Here is a 16,898-nt window from a genome sequence, read left to right on the forward strand (position 1 = left end):
GAAGTGGGATGCGGGGCCAGTCTGGGAGTGATCTCCGAGTCCCTCCTGGTGACGGGGGGCCAGGGCTGCGTCTCCTTCTGGGACCTGAACTTCGGGGACCTGCTGCAGACGGTCTACCTGGGCCAGAGCAGCGACGGGCAGGGCGTCCGGCAGCTGCTGGTGCTCGACAACGCCGCCATCGTCTGCGACTTCGGCAGCGAGCTGAGCCTGGTGTACGTGCCCTCGGTGCTGGAGAAACTAGACTGAGGGAGGGATGGACGGCAAAGGTCGATGATGATGATGATGGTGGGAACACTCACTGAAAAAAAAAAACATGCATCAGAACATCCTTTTCCTCTTCATCATTTCTACTTTCCCACTTTCTTTTGCTTTTTTTTTTTTTTTGTTGTTGTTGTTGTTTCTGACACCGGGACGAGACACGATCATTACACCGGTTTCTTTGTGCACATGAGGCTTTTTTTTTTTTTTTTATAAGGGTGAGATGATTTTAGTGCACGCCTGGATGCAATGAGGAAGGAAAATCTGAACACTGTGCAACCTGCTGCATTTTATCGGACGGGGACCGGCCCTCGACACTGATGAGCTGACATTTAACGAGGGTCATGAGGTCCGTTCAAGAAAAGCTGGATGTTTCTCACCAGTCACCAGTTTGTGCTTTTCTTTTCTTTTCTTTTTTCTTTTTTGGTGTGTGTGTGTGTGTGCAGGCGTGTTTGTTTTTGTGGCTCTGCCCTCTATGCTGCTGATACGGGTGGGGCTTCACAGTAACCCCCCCACCCGCCCAGAGAGGAAGATAAAACTGTCTCCTTATTTTTTAATATTCCTGCTGCCTCGTTCGCTCGAGAGCAGCGACGGCGAGCTCGACGGGTTTACAAGCCTGTTGGGATGAGCTGAGCAGTTATACATAAATGTGTGTGTGTGTGTGTGTGTCTTGGAGATTGAATGAATGAATGAATGAATGAATTTAGGCCCTTTTTTTATGGCAAAACACTGCTGAGAACAAAAAAACTGATTGGTTATGAGTGAGATGTGTGTGAGGGAGAAGTGATGATTACTGTATAAAGTGAACCTCCAGCGGGGGCTGTTTTTATATGTATAAATCTATTATTTATTAGCGGTACATTTTTGAATAACAGTTTGTTTATGAATGGCTAATCCTGGCTCTTAAACGAGAATTTAATAATGCGGAGATAAATGTAAAGATGGTGATTGTCTGGGTTGGGGCACTGGTTATCAAATGATTATTCGTAATATTGAACTGGAAACACTGAAGTGTTTGTTTTTGTGAGGTAGGGGGCTGAAGGGGGAGAGGTTCCTCCTTTGATCCCAGCCTCGGCCTCTGATTCTGGGGTTACTGATGCTGTACGAGGGGCCCCCGTGTGGCCCCTCTCTCCCCCGTGTGCTACACCTTCATCAGGCTACCTCCATTTTACAAACTGCTTGAATTTTTTGGACGACAATAGCGACGTCACCCTGCACAGGCGTCGTGTTTACATTGGCTACCGTATTTTCTTTTTTTTTTTTATAAATTGTGCCCTTTAGAGATTCTTTTAAAAATAACGGTTATCTACAACTGGTTCAACTTTTAACAGTTTCCATTTTTGCTACAAACGGTGACAAAAACTTACTTCACAACGTCCAACATCGGATCTCACAGTGCGTTTTCGTCATTATTTTTGTCATTACCATGTTGTTGATGCAGACTTGAGGAGCTGTCTTAAAAACCTGTTCACCTCTTTCTGCGGGGGGTCGGTGAAGATGTGGAGGAAGGCAAGTCAGTTTATCCACTGTACCCACATAAAGACTTGGTGTCTCTTTAAGTGTAACATATAATATGCTCCGTGGTCCGGTTCTGTTAGACAGTGTTCAGAGAGAGAGGAGGGGGGGGGGTATCATTTGACAAATTAACTACTGGATTGGATTAGAACAGCAATCATTAGTGGATTAATTGATCTACAGGGAACCCAACTATTTTGATAATCAGTTCATCCTGCAGGTCATTTTTCAAATGTGACAATTTGCTGCTTCTCCTTGTCTTACATGGTATTTCAAATGTTTTTGGACTGCTGTGCTTTAGTAAATTGTGATGGAAATTTTCCGCTGTTTTCGGATGTTTTAATAGATCAAACAGATTAGAACCCAACCGATGCTGAATTTTCAGGCCGGATACCGATTTCAGGGAGTAAAAAAAAGTTCCTACACGTGTGTGTATGGCGTGTCGTCAGGATAAGGAAGCAGTGCTCGACCAGTTGAAGCTAAAGATAGTCTCTTATATAAACATATGTGCTGATACTGATATATCTGTGACAGTGAGTGTTAAACCCCTGTAACTTGTGGAAATATTTTCTATCAATTAGAAGATTGCTAACTGACATCCTCTAATTTGCTAATTCAGTTAGCGAGTTTCATAAAAAAGGTTCGTCAGGAGCCGGTTTCACAAAGACAGACTATAGTTTAGATGTAACAAATAGTCAGATTTCAAGTAAATGTCTAAATTCATCTGTTGCACAAAGCAGTTTAGACCTAGACCATCTTAAGCTGGACTGTAGTACAATGAATTCTGGGTAAATAAACAAGTAAAAAAAAAAAAAAAACGGCAGCTGAGCTCTGTTTACCCCAACAGAAAGTGTTTGTCTTCTGGAAGAATTCAACAATTACAAGGACGTTTTACTTGAAGAGTGAAACAATAAAAAGAAAAATCTGATTTTGGTCTCTAAAAACTCTTTCCCTTCTCTTTGCTCTCTTCATAACGATGTTAGCAAACCACAAATTATGAGCCATGTTTTCCTTTATTTTGTCGTTGAGTGCTCCTGGTCAGTGGCGGTGTCATTGCTTGTTACCATGGTAACATTGGGGCCTGAGTTAGCCTGGGGGAAAAGCTGTCTAATGTTTTTTTTTTAAGTTTAAAATTAGTCTGTCTTTATTTTTGTGATGCGACCAATTTAAGACCGGACCAACACAACAGACCAGTCTGAAATATCTTTGTGAAACTGGCCCCAGATGAGATAAAAATGAACTACTCATGGTGTAATCCAAACTGCACGTCGTTAGATCTTATTTAAGTCGGTGCCTGAACTTCACCTCCTCCCTCTGGTAACCTGCTGAGAGAGTGTAATCCTCCAGCTTTAAGACTTCTCCCTGTTTGACACCAACAACATCCAGAATGTATTTTCTCCAAATCATCCACCATCTACTGTATCTGCGTCTGTTGAATGTAGTCCCCAGAAGGTGTGACCAACAAACCTGTTCAAAAAAAAAAAAACAAAACAAAACAAAAAACAGCGACTAAATCCTTCACAGTATCGCATCGCAACACTAATTCAATGCACTGTTAACCCTCTCTGACGCATATGCTCACACACACTTGGCACAAATGCGAACATCAGCTTACGCACAGGAAACGTGGACGTACAACAAGTAGACATGAAAACCAAGTTCACACTGATGAGGGTCACAGGTCTGGTTTCACAGGGATGCAGCATGGACTAGTTTCTGTTCTGCACAAAACAAGCAGCTGAAAACGACAACTGTTGACCTGCAGTGTCAGTATTCACATTGTATACGTTTAGAGATACCGTTCATTCAGCAGGAAGCAGACCTGTGATCTCCCTGGCTCTGTAACCGTGTTAATGTTTTAGCTTTGTGTTTTCTGTTGTTAACGGTAGTCGAGAGAATTTTAGAAACGGAAAAATGTGTAGCTTTTAGATTTTGCCTTTTCAAACTTCTTGTTTTCTAGCAATGTGAATTTGAGTTCAAGCTAAAGTTAGACACTTTGGGGAAAAAATGTTTTTATCTACTTCCCGGGAGAGAGTTTAACGAGGAGATCAAAACCACGCTGTGATACAAAGCTAACGGTTCCAGGTAGCAGCTGGTAGGTTAGCTTAGCACAAAGACCAGAAACAGGAGGACACAGCTAGCCTCTGTCTTTGCCTCATGTATAAGTATTCATTCAGCTCACAGAGGTGACAACTGGTTTCTCTAAAAGATAATTGACTTATCTAATGTTCTTAAAGTGTTTTCAGAATCCTCAAAGACTCTTCTAATCATCTGGATGAAAAAATATTAAGTCTGCTGCTCGACAATAAAGATTTTTAACTCCCAAGTTACAATCCTGTGTCCTGGCCAAGCAGCCAATGAGCAGCCATCTTTGTTTTGGTCAGGAAACGGCGGCACAGAGTTAAAAATCTTTTCTTTTCTTTTTTTATCACAGCAGCAGACTGAATATTTTTTCATCCAGATGATGAGAAGTGTCTTTGAGGATTCAAGAGATGACTTCTGAACAACTGTAAGAGCTTTTAAAATGACGTTGACCAAATGACCAAACATCACTGGTTAGTTATCCTTTACAGAAACCCGGACATGAATATATGCAGATACATGAGAGGCACTAACTGGGGATAGTAAACAGCTAGCTCGGCACTGTTGAACGAACTCTAATTAACCTAACAGAGCTTTCATTTGTTTAATTAATACAAAACCTGAAGTGTAATATTTTATTTTTATGTTTTACAGGGGTTATATAATGGACTTTTTCTTGGTCTGACAAGTTGCCAGGCAACTGTAACGTTATTAGTCGCAGCCAAGAATTAGCCAAGCACAAAACTGCAAATTCTCATTTTTACATTTGAGAGTTTATTCAAATTAAAGCAGCATGTTAGCATTTAGAATAGCTACTCTAGCTGTTTTCCTGTTTGTAGTTTTTGTTATTCACTTACCAGCAGGTGTTACACTATTTTCTGTTAAAGGCTGACTGCATGGATGTTACTCTGGTGGTTGGAATTACTGACATCAGTCAAAGTACATGACAATATTTAGTTTCCAGGCGCAGTAGGTTTCTGACACAGGTCTTCAGAACTTGTGACTGTTATTCTGCTCTGCTGCTATTGACCTATACCTGGACACTGCTGCATTCAGTACTTACCAGGTACGTGAGATTTCTCTCACCTTCGTGAAAGACTGAGTAACACCACACAGCTCTGTCAGGGGTCAACAGAAGCACAGCAGAACGAAGGTCAAAGTCTTCAGAACTTGTGACCCTAATGTGCCTGGAAATTGTTGGTCTCCCTTCCCACCAGGTTCACACACTGAATATGCAACAACCACGTGTACAGAGTAACATCCATGTAGCAGCGTCCATGAATATGGTGTCACACTGGCTACAACTTCATATGACGCAAGAGTGCTGTCAGTCTTCTCACCCGCTGAACTCTGTCTGCTAGAAAGTGAATAAAATAATTTCCCTAAATGTTAAACTATTCCTTTAAAGGAAGGAGGGAGGGTCGGTGTAGCAATTTCAATTGAATCTTAGCTTCTTATGAATGTTTTGGTTCATTGCATATGGACTTGGCCTTGTAACAATCCATATCCAACAGTACTTTGTGAGGTCATGAATACGGTTTTCCCAGTTTATTGAAGTAAACCATGCTTGTTGTTGCTGTTCAGGATCAAACATACCTTTTCATCCTGTTGCTTTCACTCGTGCAGCTCTCACTGCACCATATCAGGAGTCTGTGGTTGCAGCCTTGACCTCCGTTTCTCCTTTTGAGTTGTTAAAGCAGGGAAGAAAAAAAAAAGGAACGATTGTGTGGCAGCATCTTCACAATAAAAAGGCAGAAATCAGATATTTGAACACATGGTGGTCCACATCTGATCCTCCACCAGCTGCCTGAACCAGGAGAAATCATAGTCCGTGTTATTTCTCACGGTTTAGACCTCGGTCAGGAAAATCAGAGCTGTGACCAAAACAATAAATAAATCTATAACTCCCCATGTCTGCTCCTTTCCCCCCCTCCAGCCTCCTCCCTTCATTGGCAGGCTACAATCTACGCAGGATGTAGTAGTGGAGGTAACTTATTTACTATTTTGTAACACAAAAAAGCGCAAGACTTTGTACTAATTTTCAAATAAAGAGGCTTTGATACCACACAGTTGTCTGTCTACTGGATTTATTTGATCTTTTTTACAATAATGAATGATTAGTGACATTTTTTTATTTTTGGAATACTAACTTTATTTAAGATATTTACAGTGTTACAGACGAAGAAAAATAATCAAACTTGTTAAGACGTGCTGATTTGTATGATGCTCGGTGTTACCATGACGACTGAGTACACGCACTGATTGAATTGGGGGGGTGTGTGGTTTTTTTTTTGTGTCTTAAAAAATAGCTCCACCCAGCTCCTTCAGCCTGTCTGCTTCAGCTCCACTCATCCGTTATTGCAGACATTAAAACGATCGCAGACCAGCGCAGAAGGGAGCAGCCGAACATCGTCACTACCTGGTGATGCCTTGACGAGGCTGTGATAATGGAGTGCATGCTGGGAGTTTTTTTGTTGTTGTTGTCGTGCCCAGATCTGGTGCTAGAAGTGCAGAACAAGTTCCATCCATCACATACATGTAAAGAAAAGCAGCAGAAAAGCGACAGGAGGAATGAACGGATACGAGACGAGTGCATAGTGATCTGGTCCCAGAAGCCGCCGGTGATGGAAGGAGAAGCGAGTGTGTTTGTGTTTCAGTGGAAATTCACCAAACTTCAAAATTGAACCCCTACCATCTGCCACCAGGCACATCTTGGTAATCTACACCGCTAACACGTCACCAGCTTTCCCAGGATTCAGCGTGTTTTTTTTCTTAAAAGCGAGATTAGAAAGCTACAGGCCTCCGCGACGCCTGGTGGTGGAGTGAGACAAAGGCAGCGTGCCGTGGACTCGTCTCAGTGCTTGTTGAGGCTCCAGAGTGGGTCCAGGCTACTGAGCGGGTCGTCACCTTTTTCTTCTCGAGTCCCGTGGAGACCCTGACCCTCTGCCGGCTGCAGGAAGCTCTGTTTGGTGACCCGCTGCTTCCCTTTCCCTCCTCCCTCCATGGAGAAGGCCTCGGGCGTCAGCGAAGCCAGCAGCTCCAGAGACGAAGGAGCAGGAGCAGAGGAAGCAGGAGGCGGGCTGATGCTCGGCGCAGCCTCTGGGACCGGCTGGTGGTTGGCTGCTGGAGGGGAAGGGGAGACGGCATCCAGGCCGTTGGGTGGGGGTGGAGAGTGGGCAGGGGAGGAGAGAGGCGGGCTGAAGGAGGAAGGGGGCTGGGCGTCTGTAGGGTGACAGGGGTCCTGGAGCGGCTGGATGTCGCCCAGAGAGTCGAGGTCAGGTAAGAAGGTGCCGACCTGCTCCTCCAGGCCACACTGGGCCTCCATGGCCGGGTCTGTGGCGCTGGGTGGCCGGATGCTGAGCTTGGCGATGGTGGCTTGGATGGAGCTGATGGGCATGTCGCCGCCGAGGACGATATCCTGCTGGGACTCCTGTCTCAAGTAAGGCTGCAGGGAGACGGCGCAGAGAAGAGAGAAATGTTCCGATTAAAAAAAAACAAGACAGAAGAGACACTCAGGGAAATGAAAGAGCCTCTAACTACTGAAGTGACAGCAGTACCTCATCAGACCAGAACTCGTAGAATTCCTTTGGAACAATCAGGTGAGCAGAACGGAAGCAAATACATTCAACATCAAAGCTCAGATGGAAACGGTTAAAGAGACTGGAGCTACCAGGGAACAAATATTCAAACACTACACTATGGTCATTCTACTGCTCCATTCTGTTTCTACTTCTTCCTAACAGTCGCCATTTTCAATTACATGTGTAAAGTATAACATCAAAGGGTTAAAGGTTAACACAAATTACAAAAAACATTTTAGTTTCTGGATTTAGGTGACTATGATTTGAAATGATCGTCTACAATGTAATGTTTTGTTGGTGGTGCTCATAACATTGGAATATTTGTGTGGAAAAAAATCAATAGCCACATCTGTTCCAGATGTTTTGTTAGCTTGAATTAAGGGTAAAATATTTGATATATAAAATAAATAAAAGTGTCAAAATGAATTGATAATGAAATTTGTTCCAGTTCCATTTACCTGTAATTAACAACATGCATGTCCAGACTATTAATAACAACAAACTGTCCAGCTTCCATTACTGACTTTTCATTCTACCAGCACCTGAACATAAGCACAGGAAGGTAAGTACATGATATCTCCTGACTTTACAAGATCACATGGAACATTTCACTGGATCACTGGGACACTGAGGGTCAGTTCAGTTCTCAAACAACACTTTGTGGTGAGTTTTCAGAGTACACACTTGCAGCAGACGCTGGCGAGTCCAAACCCCAGTGTCACTAAAGCTATTTAACTGTCTAGTGCACCTGGAATGAGTTCTGGACCAGAAGAGTGACAAACCTTTGTGGCTGCAGAGTTGGTGTTCTTGCTGCAGGTGGCAGTAGTGATGCCGTGGCGCTGCAGGACGTGCTCGGCGTGTTTCAACACGGCCTCATAGCAGAACTTCAGGTGGAGCTGGAGACGAGACGCGGAGGAGGAAGTTCAGTGACGACACATTCATCGCAGCAGGTGTTTCAGTTCATTATGTGTTTTATATGTAATGTTAATTTTATTGTGTGTGTTGTTATTTTTACAGCAAGACAACCACAGGATTCATCTGTGACAGAGCAGCTGTGTTATCAGCACAAGGTGTCTCAACACACTGCAGTCACCTTATTAACACTATCTCTAAATTATTATTCATATCATGTGGGAAACGGGACATCTTGGAAATGCAAATCAAATTAAAAATGTAGGCGAGTGAGCCTCATCTGCTGAACATCTGGAGTATGAAAACTAACATGAATCACACATTACCCTCAAACACAACAGCAGATTTCTGTGTATCTGACCTTCTCCTGCAGCATGTTCTTCCTCTGTTGCCTCATCTTCTTTACCAGCAGTGGGAGGTCTGGGATCCCGTTTCCCGCCTCCAGCTCCTGCAGAGCGGCGTACAGCAGACAGAAGGCGCCGGTGCGTCCGACGCCCGAGCTGAGGCAGAAAAACGTACAGCCTGATTAATCACACTGACCCTGTAGCACCTACCGCATCACTGAGGAGGTAAGGTGAATATCAAGTAACAAAACCCACTGGTGCACTGAAATCTGCAAACTACATAATGTATGGAAGCGTTTGATTCTTATGAAAGCTTATGGACAGTGCAAGAATAAGATCTTATTGATTTACTAGATTTTAGGTATTTTTGCTTTGTTCAAGTTGTTTAGGTTCATTCTGGATCAAATCTTCTATATTATTGTATAAGAAATGTATTTGTAATTTTATAACTGTTTAATTCTGATTTGTGGCACATTTAGTGTCATTAGCCTCATGCTGTAACGTTGCTGTGAACACTTTGACTTTATTAACTAATTGACTTTATTCATTAAAAAAGGTAAAAGTCAAAAAGGTACAAAACAGTGTTACAAGAAATGAAGCTGAAATCTTCCCACCAATTACTCCTGTGTTGGCCACTGAGTTTAATGCAGGCGTTTCTGGGTTGAGACCAGTTGTCGGAGGAACTCGTATCATTGCGTTGCGTTGCGTTGCGTTGTGTTGTGTTGTGTTGTGAACGTGCTCTTGTTTTTGGTGAAGTAAACATTTCTGTTGGCAACCTCTCGTGATAGTCCACGACACTCACACACCACAGGGTGGCAGCGATGCACCACAGAGCTGTTTGCTGACTCCCTGGTCTTTTTTTTTTTCCTTTCTCTACATCGTGGTCTCTGCAGCACTGAAATCACAGCACGTGTTTCAGGAAGAGACTGTAATGAATCCAGTGGTGGAGCCGCTACCAGTCTGTAATCTGTAATGTTATTTTTATACAGGTTAAATAAAATTTCACTGCATCTATACCTTTACTGCACCTTCTTCTTTTATACTTTCTGCATGATAAAAAAAGCTGCAGAGCTGAATGACATTTGATCTGTTTTGACTTGTGACACATTGTTTAAGTGGTGAAACATTTAGTCACATTGGTTTTTCCTGGCTTTCAGAAGTATCTTCTACCTGTGACTCTACAGTAGTCTACAGTAATGTGGCAGTGATTGGGGCCTGGGGACGGATGGGTAGTTTTTAATGAGCCGCTCTGAGCAGCTCATTAAAACTAAAACCAAAGAAATGACTGAAACTAGTTGATTTGAATCTGTGTGAACTGAACTTTGACCCCAGCTCCTGTGAAGTGTGAACTTGAACAACACTGAACACCGAAGGATCAGCTGCAGGCTTAGTATTAAACTGTCTATAGATTACAGCAGTGAGACTGAAACCTCATTACAACTAATTATGGTACATTTGAATGGATTCATTTCTAGTGACTTGGAGTAAAACCAAACTTTTAATTATTTTTGCTGACAGGCCTTTATAACCTTCTTAATGACCCATCTGGATCCCTGCACCTCGCTCTTTTAGACTTATCGCCACAGCTTTGACCATATTATAAATGTGTTGTTAAACTTGACATCATTTGCGATATGCCAGTGCTATTAAATTGCATTAGAGACAGGGCACAAACTGACACATAAATCCCTAAGTTCACCACTTGCTCCTCAAGACGCTTGTAGAATAAACCAACCAGCTACTTGCACCTTAAACATCAATGGGCTGCAGGCTGGTTTTAACCTCTGTTTTAAATATATACTATGCCAGACTTCATGGCGCACACACACACACACACACTCACCTGCAGTGCACCACGACAGGTGTGTGTAAGGGCCTCTGGTGGAGGTAGTGTCCATGAACCTCCTGGATGAATCGCAGCAGGTTGCTCTTGCTGTCAGGAAGACCGCTGACGAGAAACATGGAGAAACGATGAGTCGAACCTCTTTGACCTCAAACATGATCAGAGTCGTTTGTTACTTCACAGGAACTAGTGACTTACAGCTCGGGCCAGGAGGTGAACTGGAGGTGGACGACGGTGCGCTTCAGGCTTTGGTCGCGGTACTGCAGGCTGATCATGCGCTCCACGTGCGTCGGCGTCGTCTTCTGCGTGGTCAGGCTGAGTGTGATTGGTCCCTGAGAGAGCTGCTGGCCGCGCTCTGTTGGGAAGTAGCGCAGAACTTTTCCCTGGAGAGAGAAGGAGAAGACAACATTAAAAACACAGAGAGGTAAATTAGATGAACTGTGGGTGGAGTGGGTTTCTGTAGGAGCTGTTATCAAACAATACTTGATAAAAACTAACTGGTTATCAATGTGTGATCCTCATACAAACCAAACAATTTTCAGTATTATGTCTGCATGTTTTTCACTGATGCAATAACACATTAGAGATGATGTAAGAAAATGTAAGAGAAAACAAATTCGAAGAAATCTAAGACTAAAAGTTTATAGAAATCCATGTGAATTTTCTATGTTAAATCACTGTGTAAACTAAACTAAAGTAAACTCAGTACCTTATCCAGCTCCGGCTCTGAAACCAGCATGACTATCAGTGACACCTTCTGCTCATACACCATCAGCCAGAAGTCTGCGGCTGTGCCGGTGAGCGGAGCCTGTGTGGCGATAAGGCGCGGGCAGTATGGCGACAGGTCCTCCACGTAGCTGGCGTTGATGTAGTCGTCTTTGCCCGATTGCAGTACCACGCGGTTGAGGTCGTAGGGCATGACATCCTGGTGACGGTTTTTCATGGTGTAGCAGCGGGCGATGGCGATGGAGAGCTGGCGGGCGTCCTTCTCCTGCTGGTCCTGCAGCTCTTTCCAGCGGGCGTCCAGCACCGACAGGCCACCCTCGGTCTCCGAGGGGTGCTCCAGGGAGTCGACTTGGGCTCTGTAACGTTCCAGTTCACTGTGAAGCCGGGCGACACGCTCCGGAGCTTGGTAAGGGTCGCCCTGGATCAAGAGAACTCCCTGTGAGCTCTTCTTTCGACGCTCGCCATCCTGCGGGTCGGCTTTAGTTGGCTGGAGGACGTTGGTGGGGGCCTTGGTGCCTCCTGGTTGGCTCTCTGGGCTCGACGAGAGGAGGTCGTCTGTGCTGGAGTTCTGCCGTTGAAAAAGCGACGTGGAGGGAGAGACAGTAGAGGGAGAGGGAAGAGTGGGTTGGGCTGTGCCTCCGGGGGTGGGGGTTGGTGTGGGTCTCTGCTGAGGGTTCAGCCCTAGAGAGGTAGAACCTGGAGAGGGGGACGGAGAGGGGGAAGGAGACGGGGAAGGAGGGACCGCGTTGGGTGCTTGAGCCGTTGAAGGACCTCCAGCTGAGGGCTGCATCATGTGCTGTGTTGGGGGGACGTGAGGACCATGTGGGCCCATGGAGGTGGGCTGCTGCGGGGCACTTGGAGGTATGTTTGGTCCTGGAGCTGAAGGGTACATAGTAGAGGGTTGAGGATGGGTCATGGGGAGAGGGGCCTGAGGCTGTTGGGGAGCCGCGGGCTGTGGTGCCAGGGGCTGCTGGGGCATCATTGGAGGCCCTCCTGGGTAGCACACTCCCCCAGAGTGAGGGGGCTGAGCCTGGGGTTGGCTGGGCATCCGCATGGGCTGCTGGGGCATGTTTGGTACAGGGGGCTGTCCAGGGTGGGGGTGGTGCTGCTGGGGTAAAGCACCGGGGGGCATTTGGGGCATAGGGCCCCTTGGCAGGTGGACCTGAGGACCAGGGACCATATGAGGTTGTGAGGCAGGAGGCACCTGTGGGTGCAGGGTGGGGTGAATGGGCTGGCTAGTGGGGGGCATGTAGTTCTGTGAGACTGGAGGCATTGGCTGACTTGTTGGGGGCATCTGTGCTCTGGGACCACCTGGTATCTGCATCTGTGGGTGGGGCGGAATCTGCTGGGCATTGGGGGGCAACATGTGTTGGTGAGGGAGTCCGGGGGGCATCTGTTGGCTGGGATGGGGCAGGTAGGGCTGAGATACAGGGGGAGCTGGCTGAGACGTTGAGGGCATTTGTGGGTGCGCAGCATGAGGGGGCATCTGGACCTGAGGGGGCCTTGGCATGGAGCCCGGCATCATCTGGGGGTGCTGCTGGGGCACAAAGCCCTGTGGAGTCTGATAGCCCTGGGGTATCCGAGGCTGAAAGCCATTTTGTTGGTGAGGCTGCAGCTGCCCAGGGAATGCCTGTTGGTACTGGGGAGGAACACCAGGCTGTGGGGGCATATATCCATGGGGGTAGGCTTGCTGGGGAGGGTGAGGGTGAGGGCCGGGAAGAGCCCTTGGTCCAGGCTGGTAACCCTGAGGGAGGGGCTGGGGGTACTGCTGGGGGTGCTTCTGCTGCTGAGGTTGGGGCGCAGCAGTTTGCCGTGGGCCTCGAATGGGCATCCCTGGTTGGGGTATAAACTGAGGATAGGCCCCCATCTGTGGGGGCACAGTGTAGCCCGCTGAGGCTGCAGGTGGGACAGGGTGGTGTGGTGTGGGGGCGTAGCTGGGGATGGGGGCCTGGATGCTGTCCACAGTGGTGGTTGAAGGCCGGACTGGTGTCGGGGCAACAGGGCCAGGTTGTGGAGCCTGAGGAGGGGGTGGCCGATAGCCTGACACCGCTGCCTGGGGTGGCATTTGTGGAGGCATCTGTGGAGTCATCTGAGGGAGGGGCCCTCGTGGCAGGGGCCCCTGTGCTGCTAGAGCCCCTGAAGTAGGAAACTGAGCTATCCGTGCCAGAAGTTCTGGAGGCGGCAGGTTGGCGGGGAAGCGAGGAAGACCAGCAGCTGGAGCACCGGGCCAAGGCAGAGAGCTGCTGCTGGCCAGGTTAGCACCAGGAGGGATGAAGGCTTCAGGACCGGGCATACGAGTGGTGGGGAGGGCTGACATGTCAGGGGGGAGGCTGCGGAGCTCCTCAGGTAGGTCACCCCCCAAGGCCAAGATGGCTGCACTGAGCTGGGCCAGCTCCGGGTCCTCCAGGCTGGAGCAGGCAGAGTCTGCATCTGGAGCCTTTGGCTTCAGGGAGGGTTTAGCCGCTGTGGGCCGTGCTGGGGGCTTTTTCTGGGTCTCTCTGAGGATGAGACAAACAATTAAGAGGTACAGTAAGAAAATCAGGGATTAAAACATAAGTTTCGTCATTTGTACCATTATTGGACCTTTATTATTTCATGTCCCCCTTACTTTTCCAGGACGGGCTTCCTCTCCTCTGCCCTCGTCTGACACAGGGCCTTGGCTCTCTCCAGCAGACGGGACGCTTTGGCCTCCAGGTCATCGTAGAACTCCTTCCCTTCCTGTGACTTCTTCATCAGGTCCTCGTAGGCCTCGTACGAGCCCACCAGTCCCTGGACCGTGCTGTTCCACTGCTGCTCGGTCTGACTCAGGCCCTTGCGAACTGAGGCGTACTGAACATTTGCCTCCGTCAGAGCCTTCAGGATGTTCTCCTGAGCCGCCAGGTTCTGGTCAATGTACACCTTCACCTGCTCGTACTTCTTCAGCTGGTCCTCAAATATACGCTGAAAGGAGATCTCACAGTTAATGCTTGGAAAGCTATTGAAAATTCATCCTCAAGATAACACAGAACAAACATTGACTGGTGCGGTTTAAGTGGGCAGATCCTCCTTTAATCACTGTAACAGGTTACCTTCATGTCGGCCCGCTCAGTGGTGACGAGGGTGGAGGTGATGTCGTCCTGCTGGATGAGGTCGCGGAGCTGTTTCTCCAAAGAGCTTCTCTGTTCCCTCATTTCCTGGACCTTCCCCAGGATCCGCTTCATACACTGCAGCCCTGCTACTTCCTCTACATGTCGTTACATTCACAAGTTAGAACAATATGAGATAAAATCAATGTTTTGTAAACATGTCATTTCTGGTTATTCTCAAAAGCCTTTTATTGATGTTTTCTGGCCCTTTGATTTGTTCTTATTCTTTTACTTATTTGATTTAAATATGATAATAACATCAAGCCTGAAAAACTTTCATTCATTCATCAAACACGCCCTCACCTTCACTGAGCTGGGGCCGGGGCAGGGCCTCTCTCAGACTCTCCAGCGGCCCCCCCAGCAGACGCAGGTTGCTGATGTGCAGGTTCATGGCCCGGTGGAGCTCCGTGTTGGTGAAACTGGCCTTTTCGTGGGCCTCCATGTACTTCTCCAGGTCCCTGCGGATCTCAGCCAGAGCCTGACCCTGCGCCGCTGGGTGCATCTCGCCAGCAGCGGGGCCGCCGACCTCCTGGAGGGCTCGCACGCCGGCCTCGTCTGCCTCCAGGACGTCCCTGATCTCCTTCAGTGAAGACTCCACATCAGTGAAGACGCCCGAGAGCACTGCACAGGCAGGGATGTGACGGGCATTATTTACAGACGCACACGGCAAAGTGCCACAGAGCCAAACACAAACAAAAAATGTCTATAAAACCAAAACTTTGAATGAGTGTATTCAACAGTCTGGAGCAGTAAATGTTTCATACACTTCTTACCCTGCATAGACTGGATGAGGCTCTTGACGGTGTCAGGTCGAACGCTGAGCGCAGCACATTTCTCCATCAGGACCGGAGGGATGTGACTGTACATGTCCAGGTTGTCCACAGACTCCGGCTCCAAGCCCAGAGAGTCCATGAACTGTCTGCAGGAGGAGACGAAACCAGTCAGCTCACACTGGTTCAGCTTCTGGTAAAATAAAAATCTATTCCCATCAGTCCTGTACTAGACACTTTTGGTATCAGTTTTAAGTTTTGCTGTACCAAGATGTCCAGTGATCTTCTTGTGAACCTGAGACTGGTGGAAGTCACCATTTGTAGACAAAACTGCTACAGGTAATCATCACCTAATTAATGGTATAAAATATCTTTACTTAGGTTTGCTTCTTATAAAAAGTGACAGGTCCATAATTTGCAATTTGTACAGCACATTGCAGCGTTTCAGTGGCACTAAGGTTACACTACGGATCCAGTTCCAAGGATCAAATGACATAAGCGCATTCGTCTTCATACCTAGGTAACAGCACAGGTTTGTGGCTACTGACATGTCCGACATGTCCTCAAACAGGACCTGACCATTACCTGAGATTCTTATAGATTAATAGTAAACTCTTTGGTTGGTAGGTTGGATTTTTTTTAAAAGCTTGCAATTTTAAATATATAAAGTCATAAATTTGATCTCAGCCCCACACACTCATGTACTCACTCTAGTGTCTCATTCTTGCTTTCTATCTTGACCATGACGTCCCTCAGCAGCTTGGCCTTCTCCTCACTGGAAGAACACAAACATAACTTTAACCGATAGACATTGATAAACTATCTTTAAGCATGAAAGGCTAAATGAACACAAACTTGTCTAATACGAACTCAGCATCCACTGAGAGTGCCTACCTGTACAGAGAAGAGGCTTCATGAGCAGCCATTGGCACCAACTTGGCAAACAGGTCTGGTCCAGTGACGCTGGGGTCGGTGGGGTTGACTGGTAGAGCTTTCACCAGTGGTGCACCTGGGGGGGTGGGGGAGTGGGGGGGGTGGGGCAGCACAGAGTTGTTGGTATTACTGGGACAGTAACAGACAAGCTTGATTTTATCAACAGAATTACACAGATCATCAGAACAGGAGCGATCACAATCGACAGCATGAGAAAGGAACAGCTGTTAGTTAGTGAGTTAGTTTATTTTTATAGCACAGCATGCAGCCAGTTTTAGTCAGCCTGTCTCACTGCAGTATTTTGAATGTGAGTAATCAGAAGTAATCAATTGAAGCGATAAGTCAACTGACTTTTTATTCTACAAATGATTCTACAACAATTTTGACAATCGATTATTTGTGTAATTCATTTCTTTAAGAAAAGAAAGAAATCACTGGCTTCAGCTTTTCAACTGTGAATATTTCCTGGTTTCCTTCATCTTCTATAATTTTACACTGACTATTTTTGGGATTTGGACAGAAATACATCAGCTTGGACTGGATATTGGTGATTTGCATTTTTTCAGTATTTTCAGACATTTTAAAACCAAATCAGTGGCTTATTATTCAAGAAAACTGTCTCACACACAAAGGGCTACACACATCACTCAGCAGACACATACTGCAACATGCAAATGCAGCTTTGCATAAACAAAGTGAGTGAATGCAGTAAAGCTTCTTGTTACCTTTGACTGAGGCCAGAGTCTCCAGAGAGGGAACCGTCTCATGATAGATGAAGTCGTTGTCCTTTTTGGCTGAATTAAACCTGG

The 16,898-nt window shown here is 46.5% G+C and overlaps 2 protein-coding genes across 4 annotated transcripts in view; one reads left to right on the forward strand and one right to left on the reverse strand.

Annotated features, from left to right (window-relative positions):
• The window catches only part of scap (SREBF chaperone), a 36,475-nt gene extending 30,553 nt beyond the window's left edge, over positions 1–5,922 (forward strand). For all 3 annotated transcript variants that reach the window (XM_056381303.1, XM_056381302.1, XM_056381301.1), the window contains exon 23: positions 1–5,922. In XM_056381303.1, coding sequence (XP_056237278.1) covers positions 1–246 — 246 coding nt within the window. In that variant the 3' untranslated portion in view covers positions 247–5,922.
• The window catches only part of ptpn23a (protein tyrosine phosphatase, non-receptor type 23, a), a 20,047-nt gene continuing 6,035 nt past the window's right edge, over positions 2,887–16,898 (reverse strand). Inside the window, exons 12-24 of the mRNA XM_056381300.1 lie at positions 16,815–16,894; positions 16,051–16,165; positions 15,866–15,931; positions 15,160–15,305; positions 14,690–15,007; positions 14,330–14,484; positions 13,870–14,201; positions 11,245–13,759; positions 10,734–10,918; positions 10,536–10,640; positions 8,710–8,848; positions 8,219–8,332; positions 2,887–7,300 (exon numbers count right to left, since the gene is read on the reverse strand). Of these exons, the coding sequence (XP_056237275.1) occupies positions 6,710–7,300; positions 8,219–8,332; positions 8,710–8,848; positions 10,536–10,640; positions 10,734–10,918; positions 11,245–13,759; positions 13,870–14,201; positions 14,330–14,484; positions 14,690–15,007; positions 15,160–15,305; positions 15,866–15,931; positions 16,051–16,165; positions 16,815–16,894 (4,861 nt within the window). The 3' untranslated portion in view covers positions 2,887–6,709. The remainder of the gene's footprint in view (positions 7,301–8,218; positions 8,333–8,709; positions 8,849–10,535; positions 10,641–10,733; positions 10,919–11,244; positions 13,760–13,869; positions 14,202–14,329; positions 14,485–14,689; positions 15,008–15,159; positions 15,306–15,865; positions 15,932–16,050; positions 16,166–16,814; positions 16,895–16,898) is intronic.

The sequence above is a fragment of the Seriola aureovittata genome, chromosome 7 (assembly GCF_021018895.1).
Source record: "Seriola aureovittata isolate HTS-2021-v1 ecotype China chromosome 7, ASM2101889v1, whole genome shotgun sequence".
Taxonomy (NCBI): Eukaryota; Metazoa; Chordata; class Actinopteri; order Carangiformes; family Carangidae; genus Seriola; species Seriola aureovittata.